The 17,312-nt window shown below is 33.8% G+C and overlaps 1 protein-coding gene across 1 annotated transcript; it reads right to left on the minus strand.

Moving 5' to 3' along the window:
* Nucleotides 1-13,478: 13,478 nt before the first annotated feature.
* On the minus strand, nt 13,479-16,660 carry LOC131064776 (caffeic acid 3-O-methyltransferase-like). Its single transcript, XM_057999042.2, has 3 exons — nt 15,702-16,660; nt 15,293-15,357; nt 13,479-14,142 (listed from the first exon to the last, which is right to left on the minus strand). Exons 1-3 carry the CDS (start codon nt 16,414-16,416, stop codon nt 13,846-13,848), a joined length of 1,077 nt encoding a protein of 358 aa, XP_057855025.1. The 5' UTR covers nt 16,417-16,660; the 3' UTR covers nt 13,479-13,845.
* Nucleotides 16,661-17,312: the final 652 nt, after the last annotated feature.

Genomic DNA, 17,312 nt, shown 5'->3' on the forward strand with positions numbered 1-17,312 from the left:
TTGCCCTAGATGCAATATATATATATATATATATACATATCTTTATGTTTAAATGAATCCTTGATTTTTTTGAAAAAAATATATACTTAACTATTTAATATATATATATATATATATATATATATATATTTATATATATAAGTATATACATAAATATATGTATATATATATATATATAATCATGTATTTATATATATATATATATATATATATATATATATATATATATATATATATATATATATATATATTGTCATATTTATGATAAACAAAAAAAAAACTATTATTAAAACCTTTAAAAAAAAATAATTGAAGAAGGGAATTCGGCGGCCGAACCACTGTGTTTAACACAGTGGACGGTGTGGTCCTGGAAAGCTGCCACTGTGGCTTCCCACAATGGATGGCTCGAGGGCCACTACTATGGGTGACCATAGTGGTTGCTGCCACTTTGGCTTCCCACAGTGGACGGCTTGAGGGCTGCCACTGCGGGTGACCACAGTGGTCGCTGCTACTGTGGTTTTCCACAGTGAGCGGCGTCTCCGGGAACGCCCACCACTGCTACTTGTAACCATCCCCCGTCGAGTTTGCCATGGCTGCCTCTCCATCCTTTCGGCCCTCCTCTCTGCAAAGAGAAAATAGATAAAACCCTAACCCGAGTAGGGTTAGGGTAGTAAAAAAAAGATATATTAGAAATGAAAATAAAGAAAGGGCAATGTTATATTAATAAAAAAAGATTAGGGTTTCCATAATGTGGAAACATATTTAAGTTTATATATATATATATATATATATATATATATATATATATATATATATATATAGTTTAAAAATATAAATGGATAATTGTAGGTTAAGTATTTTATTAAGTGGTTATAAATTATATATGTTTCTAATAAACATATGGGGTTATGTTTAAATTTTAAAATTGTTTTTGAAGTTTAATCTTTAAAAAAAAATCCTTATATTAAATTGGGTAAGATCATTTTGGTTATTGGGAAATATGTACACTTTATAGGAAAATATTTATAATGAATTTATTTGACCCTTTAGCCGATTTAGTTAAAACACATTTTATTTTATTGTTAGTCATTTATAAACTATATGCTAGGACTAAATTAATTAGTTTCTAAAATTAATTATTGGCTATTGGAGATTAATTTTATCGGTGACAATTAGTTGACTAAATTAATTTATTGATTAAATATTGATGAGATAATAAAAAATCATTTTAGTATTCCGCACTTAAATATTATTTTTACTTACTGGAGTTAGTGGTCAGAATTAAATCACACATAGTTAAGACAAACTTGCTAGTGCTTTTCATGTTAGCAAAATTAATGTTTTAATTTGTGATTTTAAAAAAAAATTATCCCGTTCGTGCCCCAAAGTTTGGGCATGACACAATCCATTCAGCCTCCCAATGCAAGCATCCACAATTTACAAACATTTGCAACTAAAGAAGACCATGGACTTTGAAAATGTGGCTTCCATTGTACTGTCTTGAAGATTCTAAACCCTTTTCAATAATGTGTGCTTTTCATTTCTACGAACTTGGCAAATAATGAAATTATGATTTCATTGAGGCACATACACGACTCATGTGCAACGCCCGTGCTCATACCTTTTGCATACATGCTCTCCAAGCACAACATTTACAATATCTGACAAGACTCCCTTACAATTTGGCTAATACCGATGCCTTGTTTCATGGTTCCCAATTTTTGTTTTCCTTTAAAATTTGTAGGTGTATTCAATCACAAAATTGTAACCACATCCATATCCCTTGTTGATGCTTTTATATTGTGCATATACAGCTGCCACAACATTCCTAATTGTAAATTTCAACATGGCAACCTCAAATTTTTGAAGAAAATTTGAGAGTGCCAATAGTGGCTCTGATTGGGGATGTATGCCTCAGGCATAGCAAGATTCCTGATCTCTGGGGAAGTAGACCACATACCATATCCATTGGGCTCCTCCTTTAGTACGTGAAAATTAGACCAAACCTTTTAATTGGCGGCCCCAGGCCACCAAAAAGGAAATACCACTATTTACCCTTATCAAATATACGATTTCATCACATTGCATTATGACTATTTTGAAAGTATCACTAGCGTACATATAATCATACTCACCAAAACTGACACCCTCCATCATGCGATCAAGACCATGTATCTCAAACCATTCTTTATCAATCTAATTTTTTTCATGAGACATCATTTCAAACAACTTGAATTCATATGACAAACAATTGCCACATTCATTTTCTGAAATAGGAAAATGTTGAAAACAACATTCTCCAAAATTTAGCTCCATATTATGTCTCGTGATAACCCCATCAAACTAGAGAGAGAAGTGGAAAACTTCATATTCTATTATGCAGTTGGTATCATGAATTTTGATTTTTTTCATTTGTTTTCATCTTTATCATGCACTCATCATTCGAACCTTTTTGCAAACTTAGTAAAAAACTATCATAAGCATCAAAGGAAAAGTTCTCATAATCTACCCCAGATTGCATAGGCAGCATATCATAGTTGCAAAAACTCATAGGTGAACCTTTGAGCTCATCATTTTCATTAGAAGTTTTAATGTGTTCCAAGCATAAAATATCTATGTCATCAGGACCTACATTGCACATAAACACATCAAATTCATATTTCACAATGTAATTTGTCTTTACTTCCATATTATTATCACCAGCAACTAAGCATCAACATCCCAAGTCACTCACCATAGTAGAAGCTGATTCATAAATGTCCATATCTGAAACATCAGTATCTGAAGACCATTCTAAATCATCAATCTTTTTCATGGGCATTGTCATTGATTCCATCTCAATCTCAATCAGATTACTTGGAGTAGCAAAGCAAAAATTCCTTTCATTTGCTTCATAATTTTGGGCATTGTGAAGGAACTCCACATTTTCATATTCAACATTAGCAATTGTATCATCAGTATATAGATCACTTTCATGCTTATTAGTTAAAATACCTCTAAATCAGATCTAGAGAAATCTTCAAAAATGCTAGAGTAGCAAGGACTGTTGCATTCTTGTTCACTTTCAAATAGAAGCATTCTTTCAACATCATCAACATTCCTGAACTCTTTACTTGAAATACATTTATTGTATGGTTGATCCATATCTTTTCTTATTACAACCTCTTTGTTATTTACAGTCCTCTTTGTCTTTTCATCAATTAATGCTTGTGTATGCATTATGGAATTAGCCAAAGCTATAACTATTGATTCAAAATTTGAGACTCAATCTGATCCACTACATGAAGAGTTATTTGTAATGGAACAACCGGTACACAACTACTTGTAATATTGTTTTCAGGCACACAGACATCAACAAACTCTCCATACACATTAATCTAGATAATTTCATGTGGCATAGTTACAGGCCAAAACATAATTTCTTCATTGGAACACACCATCGAGCTCTCTAGCTCAAAAGTATTATCAACCAAAAATGGCGGTAACTCATCATTCAAGTTCTCATTATCACACATAAATGATTCCTGAGAGAATGAATCTACGCCATCAAAATCTTGCACACTAGCATTGTCTACATCAGATGTATAACTTTCCAATTCTTCTTCATACAAACTACTAGATTCATCTGAACCATAAGACTACAGATGTGTTGGCATTGCACACTCCAATGAGAATTGAAGGTGATTGAAGGTGTTGTCATTGATGGAAACTTACTGGCAACCTTGTGGATATCTTCAAGCACTGGCACCGGTAGGCACTTCACCAACAGTGACAACAATGGTCACCGGCATCCTAGCTGATAGGAATAAAGTTTTGTTTATTGTATTTAATTGTAATATCTTTTGTAAACCGACATGGCATATTGTAAAAGACTCATATATGTATGAGGTCTTGTAAATCATTTTGTAAGATAGGAGAATAGTGATGGATGGACATATGATGCTAGAAGTGATAAGCGAATATTGAGGCAGATTTTGTTTAAGGTTTATGGCTATTGTATGAGCTTAAACCAGTACCGAACCTGGCATAGCAGATGCTGAATTATAGCAGTACATTATATTGGATTTTCATAATCCATTTTGTAAGTCAGTGAAACTTCCTTTTTGTGATTGAGTAGTGAGGTCTAGGCAGTTGGCCTTCCTACATGTGCAGGCCCCTCTTGTAAGTAATATCCATTCATTGGCCAGTGAGTGAATATTGTGGGTCACAAATCCCATCGAGGTTTTTCCCACACTGAGTTTCCTCGTTAAACATCTTGTGTTATGGTGTGCTTTCTATGTTGTCTTTACTGCTCATATTTACTACATTAATTCTTGTTTACCGGTACACTATTTTGGAATGCAAAATACTTAATAAGGTTAATTATTTTGTTAACCAGTTAGATACTGATTCACCCCCCCCCCCTCTCAGTATCTTTGGGACTATCATCAATCCTAACAAGATGGACCTTTTGTGCGGCATCCTTGTTGGAACAACTAATAGTTATATCATATGGTGTAGCAATTGAAATTATCTCCATCTTTGTATCAATTGTGTCACATAATTTCTCACTAACCTTCTCTTCACTAACATGAGGAATAACCACTGTCTGGGACAAGTTCTCTTTGCTCACATTTTTGTTTGAATCATGTCATAACATGGTTAGTGTGATCAGTAGGATGTAAACTCTTTGACATTGATCTTCACTTCTTGACTCACTCCTTTCTTCAACATCTGGTATCTTAGGACAACAAACTCTTGTAGATAGATAACCCCTAGGGATTCCATATTTCAAGTTGTTCTCAATATCCATTGTTATGCTATAAGCCTGATGCAAGGTTTTAGGATCCTTGTCTCTCAAAAAATAGCTCATTTCATCATCAAATGCATCTAAGTAAACATCTAAACACACTACATCATTTGGTCTATAATTGCTATGAATTTAACTTAATGTCATTGCAAATCTAAGATTGAAAGTAGGGACCAACTCATCTTCTTCCTTTTGAATTCCTATGAATCTTTTTATAACTGAACTTGGATTAATTCTTTCACCAAATTGTTCCATGAAAGATGCACTAAGTTCATCCCATGAAGAGATAGAACATGCTGGCAAATATGAAAACCAATCTTTGGCATCTTCTTTCAGAGATTGAACAAAAAGCTTCATGAAAACATCTTCTTATCCTATCTCAAGATCTCCCATCAAATCATAAAACTCCTACAGATGTTGACAAGCTAATTATGAACTTTTCCCATTGAAATTTGGTAAATGTTCCCTAACATTAGCAGAAAAAAGGTTTCGGAAACCTTGAATACCATTAGAACTTAATGGTTTATATCTTTCCATAGAGAAAAATAATGTTGTGACTTGACAAGGGATGCATACTTTGTCTATTGACATTTGATATCTCATAGGAGTGTGAAGGCAAATAATACATCTTCTTATAAATTTCAAGCATCAACTCTACAATTGATCATTCATTTGCCTATTTCTTGCTTTTATCACAATCTTAAGATATTACAATGCATAACTCAAACATACTTCATTCAACTTAATACACAATCTGAAAATTATATCTCAAAAGTATGTGGATTAACTACTACCATTCCCTTTCTTAGTGCTTAACTCACTTAATAGGGAAACATTTTCTACAAATGACACTCATGGAAATACATTTGACTCATGAAAATCAAAATACCTGGAAGTATTGTAGTGGCTGCAAATCAACTTTCTGATTTCAAATATTGGTAGATTTGAAGTTATCTTCACATCTTCACTAGGTTCTTTGGTAGAGTCACCATCTCTTCATAGAGGAGAAAAAAAATTGAACAACTAGAACTTTTCCATAGGTCAAATTTGTTCAAAACCAACACTACACCACCCCCTTATCCAACAATATGACATCATATGGATTCTTTCCTCAACTTGTCAGGGTACTTCATCACAAGAGCTCAAATTTGCTTCATCTCTACTACAAATTCTTTGGTTCTTCTTAGTTCTTCTTCAAATAATGCACACTAGTGTAGAGATCTCAAAGTCGCCACTCACAATTTGTGACGTATTTTGAAATAAGCATGTAATATGGACAAATCTTGACAAAACTTACATTGAAAGATGAATGACAACAGATTCTCAAGCAACATTCATGAGAATTGACTCACTTGACAACGAGCTGGAACATTACAATCTCATTACTCTGTGCAATCCTAAACAGGGTCACCATTTTTTTGGTTCCTAAAATAGGGTTTATACTAATGAATAGTAACCAAGCTGATCATTTCATTGCCTATGGAGAAACCAACTCAATTTATCAGTAATTTCCTAGGCTCTGACCAACTAACAAGGATATATCAAACCCTTCTGCACTTTAGGCTTTGCAAAACCATGTGATAGTTATGATACTTAATGTAAGTACAGATCTAATAGCCAACAAGATGAGAGGGGGGGGGTGAATCATACAAACTTAATCTTCCATAAAAACATCAAATTCAACCTCGGTAACATATATTTCAGTAATATAACCAAAACTATTAAACATGCAAACTCAAAAGCATAGAAACATCATAAACCTCATAACACCAAATTTAACGTGGAAACCCAAATAGGGAAAAACCACTATGGGATTTCGGACCCACTAAGAAATATACTCTTCTAGAGTATGCTCGGTTAAAAGCAGATCCTATTAAAGATTACAAACACATTGCTAGATGTGACCCGGTTAAGGGATTTCCCTCAGATCTGTTAGGATCTTCACCTTGTTAGAAGTGACCTTGTTAAAGGATTTCAAACACTCAATCAGAATGTCACCTTGCTAAAGGGTTTTGCAAATAAGACTGTTAAGTCCACTCGGTTAAGAGATTTTCTGTCACTTTCACAAAATAACAGTAATAAAATCTATCTGCAACTTCACATCTAAAATGCTAAAGCAGATTCTTATTTGTTCAATACAATCTAGACATAGAACTAATCTTGTCTATCTGTTGGGCTTCTATACTCTGTTATTCAAACAGGTCTTCAAGCTTTTGTGCTTGGTAATCACTATGTAGCATCCCTGTGCATACACTTGCCCGCATACATTGTTTATCAACAGTTTCCTATTTATAAACAATTAGGTAACCGCTTAATCTCCTTGATCACATTTCCCATGATCAATAATAGCCATCAAATCTTTGATCTTGTCCAGGTTCAATGCATCTTTCGATCTGAAAATGTTTTACCCCACCTAGGAACTTGCATATATTTCTTGGAACTTGTGCCAGGGTATTGTGGTTCAGTCTACGCTGTAGATCTTCATGCCGACTTTCCTTTTCCATAGATTCATTAACAAACTTCATGCACGGCATACCAATCATTTAATCAGTTCCAGCTCATCAGCTTCCTTCATTAAATAACGCATGCAAACATTTAATGCATTCTGTTATAGCTTGGTTACAACTCGGTAAATACTAAACTTCATTCGATAGACATTCCACCTTCATTAACCGATAGAGATAACCTTAGGGTTTACTGACTAGGTTCCTTAGGGTTTATTGACTAGGTTCTTTGCTTCATAACATAGTATAGTATTAACCTTTACAATTTACAACATATGTATGATGTTAAAACAATCTAAAACATCATGATCTCATCATTGTCTAACTCAGTACTAGTTGCCCATTGAATACCTTATTCATCATATTCTTTCCTATGCCTTTTACTGACATCGTTATAATCTTCAAATCATACTTCTCAAGATATGGCAACATCAAACTGAATTAGAAAATCAATTTCTTGACATCAATGACAAAATAATAATATCAAGACAATAAACATCCTTAATCAGTTATATCCATAATCATCAACAACCTTCTCAATATCCTTATTGAAATGCCAACAATCTTTCATTGTTTATTATAATGCAATATTGCCAACACCATGGAGGATGTTCCCTTAATGCACTTACAACATCTGCACCATACATGCAAATGACAATAAAAATCTAGCATTAAAAAACAACAGATAATCTCATAAAAAGGCTCAACAAAGAGGGAGAATGTTAAAGAATGGTTAATTCTCAGTGATCCTCAACTAGCTTTGGAGCATGAGATGGTAACAAATACACAAACCCACTTCCAAATAACAAAGCAAATAGAGTAATATATGGGTGTTTAATGTACTATGAAAATAAAAAGAGCCCTGCATAGATCAATGCTTATTCTAGGGCATAGAGTCAAATAAGAGAAAGCAAACATAACTCCATTAGTGAATATAACATAACCAGTAGATCTTTTCTTTATTGATGCCTTACATTAATAGATCTGCTCTTGATATTACAAAATTCTTCTTATAGATCCCAATTATCTACTCAAAACACTGGAAGCTATTTGAGACAATTTAATTGTCCCCTTGGAAGAAAGTAACAAAGAAAAAACACATTTCATGAAATCTGAAATGATGGATTAAGAACATCCTTGATGCTTTGTATTCAAATCAAAATGAGTACATAATTTTGGAGACAATCCTGCAACATTAAACTCTAAACATATAAATTGGTTAACATTCATTCATGGAATCACAAATTTATAGTCAACTAGTTTTATCTATGACCTTCAGATTCTTTACTAACTCTATTTTCAGACAACTCCTTACAAAATTCAGAACCTCTCAAAAAAAAGGAAATGAAAGAAGATATAGAAGAATAGAAACTCCATATTGAAGAACTTTCTAACACATGTCCTCTCCCAGATCTGATTTACACTTGCCATCTGTCCTCCTTCTCTCATCTGTCTACAATTAAAAAACATTTCATGTATCTCTCTTGATCTGCACTTCACACTGCTGCTTTAACATAAAATATTTCCCCAATATGTCTTTCCTAAGAAAACACTTTCATTCAAGAATATTTTCTTTACTGCACTTTTCTTGTTTAATTTTCAAGTTTTACCCCTTTTACAACTCATAAAAACAACCACTCTGCATCAATTTTTATATATGAGTAATTTTTTAAGGTTGTTGGGTTGTGGTTTGGTATTTTTGTTGGGCACATCAATACTTTAGTTTTATTTATGTTTTTTCCCTTTTTGGTCTAGTGAATGGCGGGATAACTCTTTGAACACCTCCAAACTATCGGTACCATGTGTCATCTCCCTATTTGTCCTTACGTCCACCAATTGTCCACCTCATCACCACGCGACCGCCAACCTTGGAAACCTTCTCCTACCGACCTAGACACGTTGCAGCTCCATGCGATTTTTCGGTCGTTATCTCCTTGCATCTCGTGATCGCGGGATTGTGAGATGCTGCCATGTGTCACCCTCAGGCTCTAGGCCAACTGCCTCCACGCCGCTCAACACCTTGGACCTTAGCCGCCACCTCATTGCCATGTGCTCTCCTACAACTTGTCCATGTCAAGCTGCACCTTAGGCGCATGCACGTTGCAAGGAGCAACAGGCACATGCCTTTCACTCACTTACTAAGTGAGCGTTGTGGCTTTTAAACCACACGAAGGTGCGCTACAAGGTCAATGTGGGATAAATGCCCATGCACAGGCCTATAACAAAATTATCCCCAAATGCACTTTGTTCAACCCCCCAATGTGAGCATCCACAATTTACAAACATTTGCGACTGAAAAGACCATGGACTTTGAAAATGTGGCTTCCATTGTACTGTCTTGAAGATTCTAAACCCTTTTCAATAATGTGTTCTTTTCATTTCTATGAACTTGGAAAACAGTGATTACAATTTCATTGAGGCACATACACGGCTCATGTGCAACACCCATGCTCATACCTTTTACATACATACTCTCCAAGCACAACATTTACAATATCTAACAAGACTCCCTTATACTTTGGCTAATATCAATGCCTGGTTTCATGGCTCCCAAATTTTGTTTTCCTTTAAAATATATAGGTGTATTCAATCACAAAATTGCAACCACATCCATATCCCTTGATGATTCTTTAATATTGTGCATATACAGCTACCACAACATTCCTAACTATAAATTTCAACATGGCATCCTCAAATTTTTGATAGTGCCAACAAAGATACACATGAACATCCAAAAAACTCACCCAAATCCATAACACAAGATCAGATCATACCGGAGCACAATGAATCAAATATCAGACTCTGTCAACCACATATCAACTCTTTGTAATCACCAGAGCACCAAAGCATAAGAATATGTTGACATCAATGACAACAACATATCCTAGCAGCAGCAAAATCCAACAATAAGATATGGAAGTGTTCATGGCATGACTCACATAAGTGCTCATAGGCACAACTCAAGACTTGATTCAATATTTGGTGACCCCTTGATTTTTGGCACTTTATAGCTTAGTTCTCTTCATAATGCATTGAGGTCCATTGCATAGAGGATGTCAAAACATGCACTTTTGTAAAAAATAATGCTCGATTTCAAGCTACCATTTAAAACTTATTTGAGAATCAATTTCTCACTAAATTGCCTATTTTTAATTAAATTTGCACTAAAATTGAAAAAGATACTCTAAGATGAAATCTAGCTTGTTTGTCCAACTTCTCATTTGAAATATCACAAAAAAGTGTTTTCAATGACTACACATTTGTCAAATTTCACCTATGTGAGTGAAATTTATGAAAAAATGGAAATCTACCCCCCACCCCTCTTTCCCCTTTACAAGATTTTTAATTGACTAAAAGAAATATTTTTAAACCTAGCATTTTCAAATAGTCTACAATAAATTGAAGACTATTTGACATATCATTTAGCAAATTCAAATTTATAACTTTGTATCATCATACATAACAAGCATTCAATATAAGATAGAAAGATATTTAATCATTAAATAAAATGTAAAAAGGAGCAACAAAGTTCTTGCTTATATCTTATTACAAATAAGAAAGATAACATAAACAAGCATCATCTTTTATGTTTTCTTGTAAAAATTATCAAAAATTTTTGTATCTACTCCTATATCTACATGTTTAAAAAGGACAAATTTGGTGCCTAATCCACATCTAGGGATCTACCATAATCAAATCCTTAAGTTGATTCAAGAATAAGATATACAAATATATTGTAAGCATCTAAAAGTACCTATACGTGTGTAGGTTGTTGAAAAATGATGAATTGTGATGTATTCTCTTGTGGGATATCCCAAATACATGTGTGTGTGCACGAGAGAGAGAGAGAGAGAGAGAGAGAGAGAGAGAGAGAGAGAGAGAGAGAGAGAGAGAGAGAGAGAGAGAGAGAGAGAGAGAGAGGAGGGGGGGGGGGGAGGTTCATTTTTAGTTCATCCTTGTTAATAGAAAGAGAGAGAGGGGGGGGGTTCATTTTTAGTTCATCCTCATTTTATTAACACCTTTTAAGGTTATTATATTATTGGAGGTGAATTAAGGTTTTGGGGTCAAAAAAGACAAGTGTTGGGGCGAGAAAGATAAAGCTTGAATTTGGAAGATGTTAACATGTGCAGTTGTGTCCATAAGACATGAGAGAGAGATGTGTCAATATCTTGGATGGTAGAAACATCGAGGACAAATGAAAGAGGGCAATTCAAATGTGACAAGGTTCATGTTCAAATTGGAGGAGACAAATTGGAGATGATTCACATTGGGAGATTTAAAAACAATTAAAATTATGCTTATTTAAAGGAATGACAATGGATAAAAAAGAAATGCTAAGTATGTATTCTCCATCTTTACAATTACATAAGGTACTAATAAATTTAAAAATATATATTCCAAGAAAAATAAACTTTTTCTTATATATTCTTATAGATTCAATCAAATTAATTGGACCAAATACACTTTAAGGAAGATTTAATTTATAACAAATAAATGACATAACATGATATCATCCACACTAATTAAACTCAACCCCTTCCATATTTATAGATACACTAAGAGGCATAACTCTACAATGGCACCACTATTATTATCGGTGTAAGAAAAACTAAATTGTTGTTTCTTTCCGCCAACTTCCACATCAACTATGTATTGCTTGGTTAAAATAGACATTGAATGTTAGCTATTTAGTGTAAGAAAAACTAAATTGTTGTTTCTTTCTGCTAGCTTCCACATCAACTATGTATTGCTTGGTTAAAATAGACGTTGAATGTTAGCTACTTATCAATTGCCAAGAATAAACACAGAGATGAGGATAAGGACTTCAATAAGAAATATTTTTTCAGGTTTTAAAACAAAAAATTTTATTATGCACGATTGTGAGAAACAAATTTCAATATACATTTCCAATTTTTGCGACATGGAGAATTCTATATAAACATGGTGAATGTTATACAATAATACATTCAATTTTGAAGGCTTTTTAGTGCATGGTTGGACTATAAACTAGCATTGAAATGAAATTGTTTGTGTACTCTCATAGTAAATATTTGATTATTTTTTTTTGTGCATTTGCTAGTATCTATATCTCTAATCAATATTTGCATGCATGTCTTTGCATTTGCCTAAGGTTTCAAAGGCCTTTCCATCTTACCTATTTTGTACATATTCTATTTAATTCTATAAACAATGGCAAGAGCTGGAAATAAGTTTTGATCATGTAAGGTAATGTTATTTTCAGCAGTGGTTTGTTTTACTCTATAAACTACTTTTGATGTATAAAACCACAAATTTAAAAGCCACGAACAGTTTCTAAAAGGTTGTAAAGCTAAAAAATCTAGTGGTACTAAACAATTGATATGTGAGAACACATAAAAATTTCACATATTTATGTGTGGAGGATGTGACTATTTTTTCATTTAAAGATGGTTCGAAACTAGAGTGATGGTTCTTTAAGATCGAAGACTATGAAATTGGGTGGTACTAAATAGTTCATATGTTAAAGCATTTAAAAATTTCACATTTTTTTTGGTTCATATGTACTATGTAATATGATGAATGCAAGACCCTAAAATTAATCTTTTGGTCTACAAATCCTTGTGGAATGTGTATCTTAAAGCCAATTTTTATTTTGGGATCAAGATAGGTTCCTTTTGCTTTCAAATTATCTTGTTTGTAATGCCATGTTGTCTTTAAATTTTTGAGATCCAATAACATTTATTTAAAAACTAACCTTCTCCTAATCCATCTTCAATTATATTCAGTGTCAACTACAAATATCTTGCTTTGTCAAATTGCACTTATTCTCAAAATCAGCCATAATATTTATACTATTACTTTTATTATGTCTATTTGTTTATAAATTTATTCAACATAAAATTTCAATATTAACTAAAGTCAATGATTCATTGTTTTAAAATATAATATAAAAAATATGATATAAATATAGTATAATAACATCAATATATTATAATAAGATGTATAATATAATATAATAAATAATAGAAACAAATAAGAATGAACAATTTCAAAGTTTTTAATTTTTACACATTCTTCAAAATCTAAGCTTTAAAAAAAATATATTATAGAATTTTTAAAGTTGTTATCTAAAATCTAAGTTTCTATTTTCTGAAATTCTTTCAAACTATCATTTAAAAAATAAGTTTTTATTTTACCATATGGACTTTTATTTATAAAATATAAATATGCTAGTATTTTTATTATTAATCGCAAAATACAATATGCCTATTGGCTCAGCCCTTCGGTAAATAATATTTTTGGAATTAATTACAAAATAGAATATGTCGGATCATCGAATCTTCATAATAAGCCGGCAAATAGGAAGGTCGATTCTGTACTCCGAAAGCTAACCCTAATACCTACTATTAGTAAGCAAGATTTCTTCTCTATCTTCAGAAGGCCATTAAATTATTTGAAAGCTGGTATCAGGTGGGGCCATTTCACCTACTGCCACTAGCAAACAACCATACAACTCACACCTAATGGCCCACATACATAGTGGGTGACACAGTCACTACGGAAATAATGAGATCATTTGTGGAACTCAATAACCCAGACTCCATTAACACAGCAAATGGGCTTCACACCTGCAAATCCTGTTGCTTTTGCAAGGTCTTTGAACTCCTCCTCTGTGCGCTCTTTTCCACCTGGGTTGTATGCCAACATGCAAAGATCTACATGAAATGCTTGCTTGGCGTATGAAGAGGTCTCTGCAGCCACTGGCAAAATGGAATCCACTGCAATCACTTTTCCATTCTCTGGCAAGGCCTTGTGACAATTCTTCAGAAGCTTTATACAATGATCATCACTCCAGTCGTGCAAAATCCACTGCCAACCAACAGAACAACATCGATTTCAATGTGGGCAGATCTAATTTAAATGTTCAGCTGTCATGAAAACACTAAAATTGGCCTGCATTATCAATTGTTTCATTCCACTAACAGAATGGTTATTGTACTAATTCATACTTAATGGTATACAAAATCTTACAATTACAAGATAAATTTTTCATTGTGCTTCCTATGTTGATATTTGGTAAGGTCAAATATTGCCTGCCATTTTTTGGCTACTAAGACTTCAAAACCCACAAAAATTGGAAATCATGTCATGGACATGGGTGCAAAAACTTACCTTAAATTTCCATATCTGATACAATTATAGCTCACAATTGATGCAGAGTTGATTTTGCTACTTAATACTGTACCTCGGAGGAATTGGGTCAATAGCAAATGGGGACAAATATAACACTATGTATTCTAGGCCCATTAGACCTGGTTGGCTAAAATGATCTCATCTTGCCTTAAGATGGATCACAAATCCAATTGTGGCAAAGACTTCAAAGATTACTTTCACCAAAGGAAAAGACAACTAGAGTGCTTAAATCATATATTTCTGGCATCATTGAATTGAAGAAGTACGGCTATTTAGTAAAAAAAAATTCAAGCTAGAGCCTCTTGCAGAATGACAATCAAATCTGGCACATACTTTCTGGCTTCTACTGCTCTGGGTTTTCCAAAAAAAATTGGATAATCACAGACATAATTTCTGAGTCTTGGATTTCATTCTGTGAGTTTTTCCTTCATCTTTCCAATCAAATTCAATGACTCATGATCAAACTCAATGATTCATTATCAGGAATCAGAAAACAAGAGATCAGAACAAGAGAACAGATGTGTGTCAGAAATCAAATGTTTCTTCTCTTATTCTCTAATTCCTGAGGATGGATAATCCCAAACATTGGAAAAAAAAATATCAGAGCCAAATCCTAGATCATATAAAAAGGGATGAACCAAAAAAAATACATGATCCATAGAAGATTTCTGCCTTATAATTATAAACCAGAATGACTGGGATAGCTAATACTACATTTTTCCACACAAGTTCAATAAACATAACTGAAGAAATCAATAGTGGGCAAAATCCTTAATGAGCTATTCAAACAAGTAGATTGACTATCTAATAAAAAGATGTCTCATACCTTCATAAAAATAGCCTTGCCAGATGGTACGCTAGCGAACATATCTCCCCCAACATGTGTCACCCCTGAAACAAACAAAATTCATCAAAAAAAACATTCCAACCAAACCTCCTAGCATAACAGCTGTCATATCTCGTTTCACCATTACTCTAAGTTAGTTCATGCTGGGCAATCATTAACAGAAATGACTATCCAATTTGTAGGATGCATCAATGTGTAAATTACTTTCATAAAGCATAATGTATACATCGATATATCCTAAGAACAGAATAACCTTCTCATCATTAACAGCCCTACAAATGTCCATAGATCTTTGGAACCATGGGTTTTAATTGCCCTAGATCCTTGGAACAATGGGTTTTGGGGCTGAAGCCATTAGTCAGCTAATAATCCATTGGATAACACTCACCTGGAAACTGAGGAGCATCTGCTACAACATGAGGCATATCAAAATTCACTCCTCTTATATGGGGGTACTTGGAAACTATAAGATTAAGGGTAAACCCTGTTCCACCACCCACATCCACCAGCTCCTCCAAATCCTTAAAACCCTCATATGTCTCCAGAATCCTCCCCATCACAATTGTAGAGTGCTCAGCCATTGCCCTATTAAAAACCGTATTGAATCTCTGGTCTTTGGCAGGGTACTCAAATGCATTAACCCCATGTGCCTTGGTGAATGGCTGGCTCCCTTCAACAACAGCATCCTTAAGATAATGCCAAGTGTCTATGAACACCTTGTCCTGGTTCATCAAGGCCAGTGGTGCCAAGGACAAGCCATCCTTGTTCTGCACAAGGTATTTGCAGAGAGGAGTCAGACCATAGAGCCTCTCAGGCTTTCCATTCTTGCCTGTGGTTACAGAACAGTTGAGGAGTGAATGACTTGCTAGGACTCTCAGAATCCTATCTAGAGTAATTGCTGCATCTGGGTTTGTTACATTTGGAATTTGGGACACAATCTGTGTAGGGGAAACTTGAATTCCATCACCTGCATTGGCTATGATCTGTAGCACATCAAGCTCTGTTGCAGCCTTGATGGCCATAGGGAGGCAGGTGAAGGTGCCTAGCTGCATAGCCACAAGCCATTCTTCTTCATTGATAATGGTGGCACTAGCAGAACCCATTTTTGCAAGAATTTCTTAGATTTTGAGACACAGTGACAGAGCCTCCATATGACACATATATATAGGGTAGATTTGGTGAGCTCTGTTTTCTTAAAACAATTTTGTGAAGAGGGTCACATGGAAAATTGTTAGTTCAGCCAATCTCACGTTTCCAATGCCTTGGACGGTCTAGGTCGGGTGGAAAATTGTTATAGTTCAGCGAATCTAATGTTAATGATTCCAATACCTCAGTGCGGGTCACTGTACTGTGTCAGAAAAGCAGGATTATCTATGACAGATTAAGCAAAGCTTCGCTTGTTGATTTTTATGTGGATGCATTTACTATGGTAAGATTAAGCAATGCTTATCTCAGCTAAATCAATGATTAGCATGATGACAATCGACTTTATGAATCAGAGTTTCGGCCCTAACATTTCGGGTCAAATGTTGAGTGCGGAATTTTAAATAAATAATTTAGAGATAATTTTTGTTTTGTTTTTATTTTAATTTTATTCAAGTAATGCAATAAAATAATGGAGCTTTATTGTTACTTGCTAGATGTACTAAATGAATTAGGGTTTGTCCTAAAACTTAAAAAAAAAGTGTTTCACATTGACACATAATAATCAAATGGAGGGAAATATCTAGGTTCCAATTTTTATTATATTTTTCAAAAAGGTGGGTTCATTTTTACAAACTATGAAACCAAGCTAGGTCAATTTCTTAATTTGTGAATTTAAATCGAGATGCTGGATAGATAAACAAAGGATTGAGTCTAAACCTTGGTATTGAATTTAAATGCGATCAAACTATGTAAATGTTACTTGTAAAAGTTCATGTAAACTATATATTATTTTTCATGATACCCATTATATTAGGGGCAAAGAAGTCACTATTTAGTCTAAAACTAATGTGAG

This window comes from Cryptomeria japonica, chromosome 11, assembly GCF_030272615.1.
Source record: "Cryptomeria japonica chromosome 11, Sugi_1.0, whole genome shotgun sequence".
Taxonomy (NCBI): domain Eukaryota; kingdom Viridiplantae; phylum Streptophyta; class Pinopsida; order Cupressales; family Cupressaceae; genus Cryptomeria; species Cryptomeria japonica.

Coding starts and splice junctions, on each gene's coding strand:
- LOC131064776 (XM_057999042.2), bottom strand. CDS start 16,416: ATGGGTTCTGCTAGTGCCACCATTATCAATGAAGAAGAATGGCTTGTG. Junction 15,358..15,701: donor AGATGCTCCTCAGTTTCCAG/GTGAGTGTTATC, acceptor TGTTTGTTTCAG/GGGTGACACATGTTGGGGGA. Junction 14,143..15,292: donor GCAAGGCTATTTTTATGAAG/GTATGAGACATC, acceptor GTTGGTTGGCAG/TGGATTTTGCACGACTGGAG.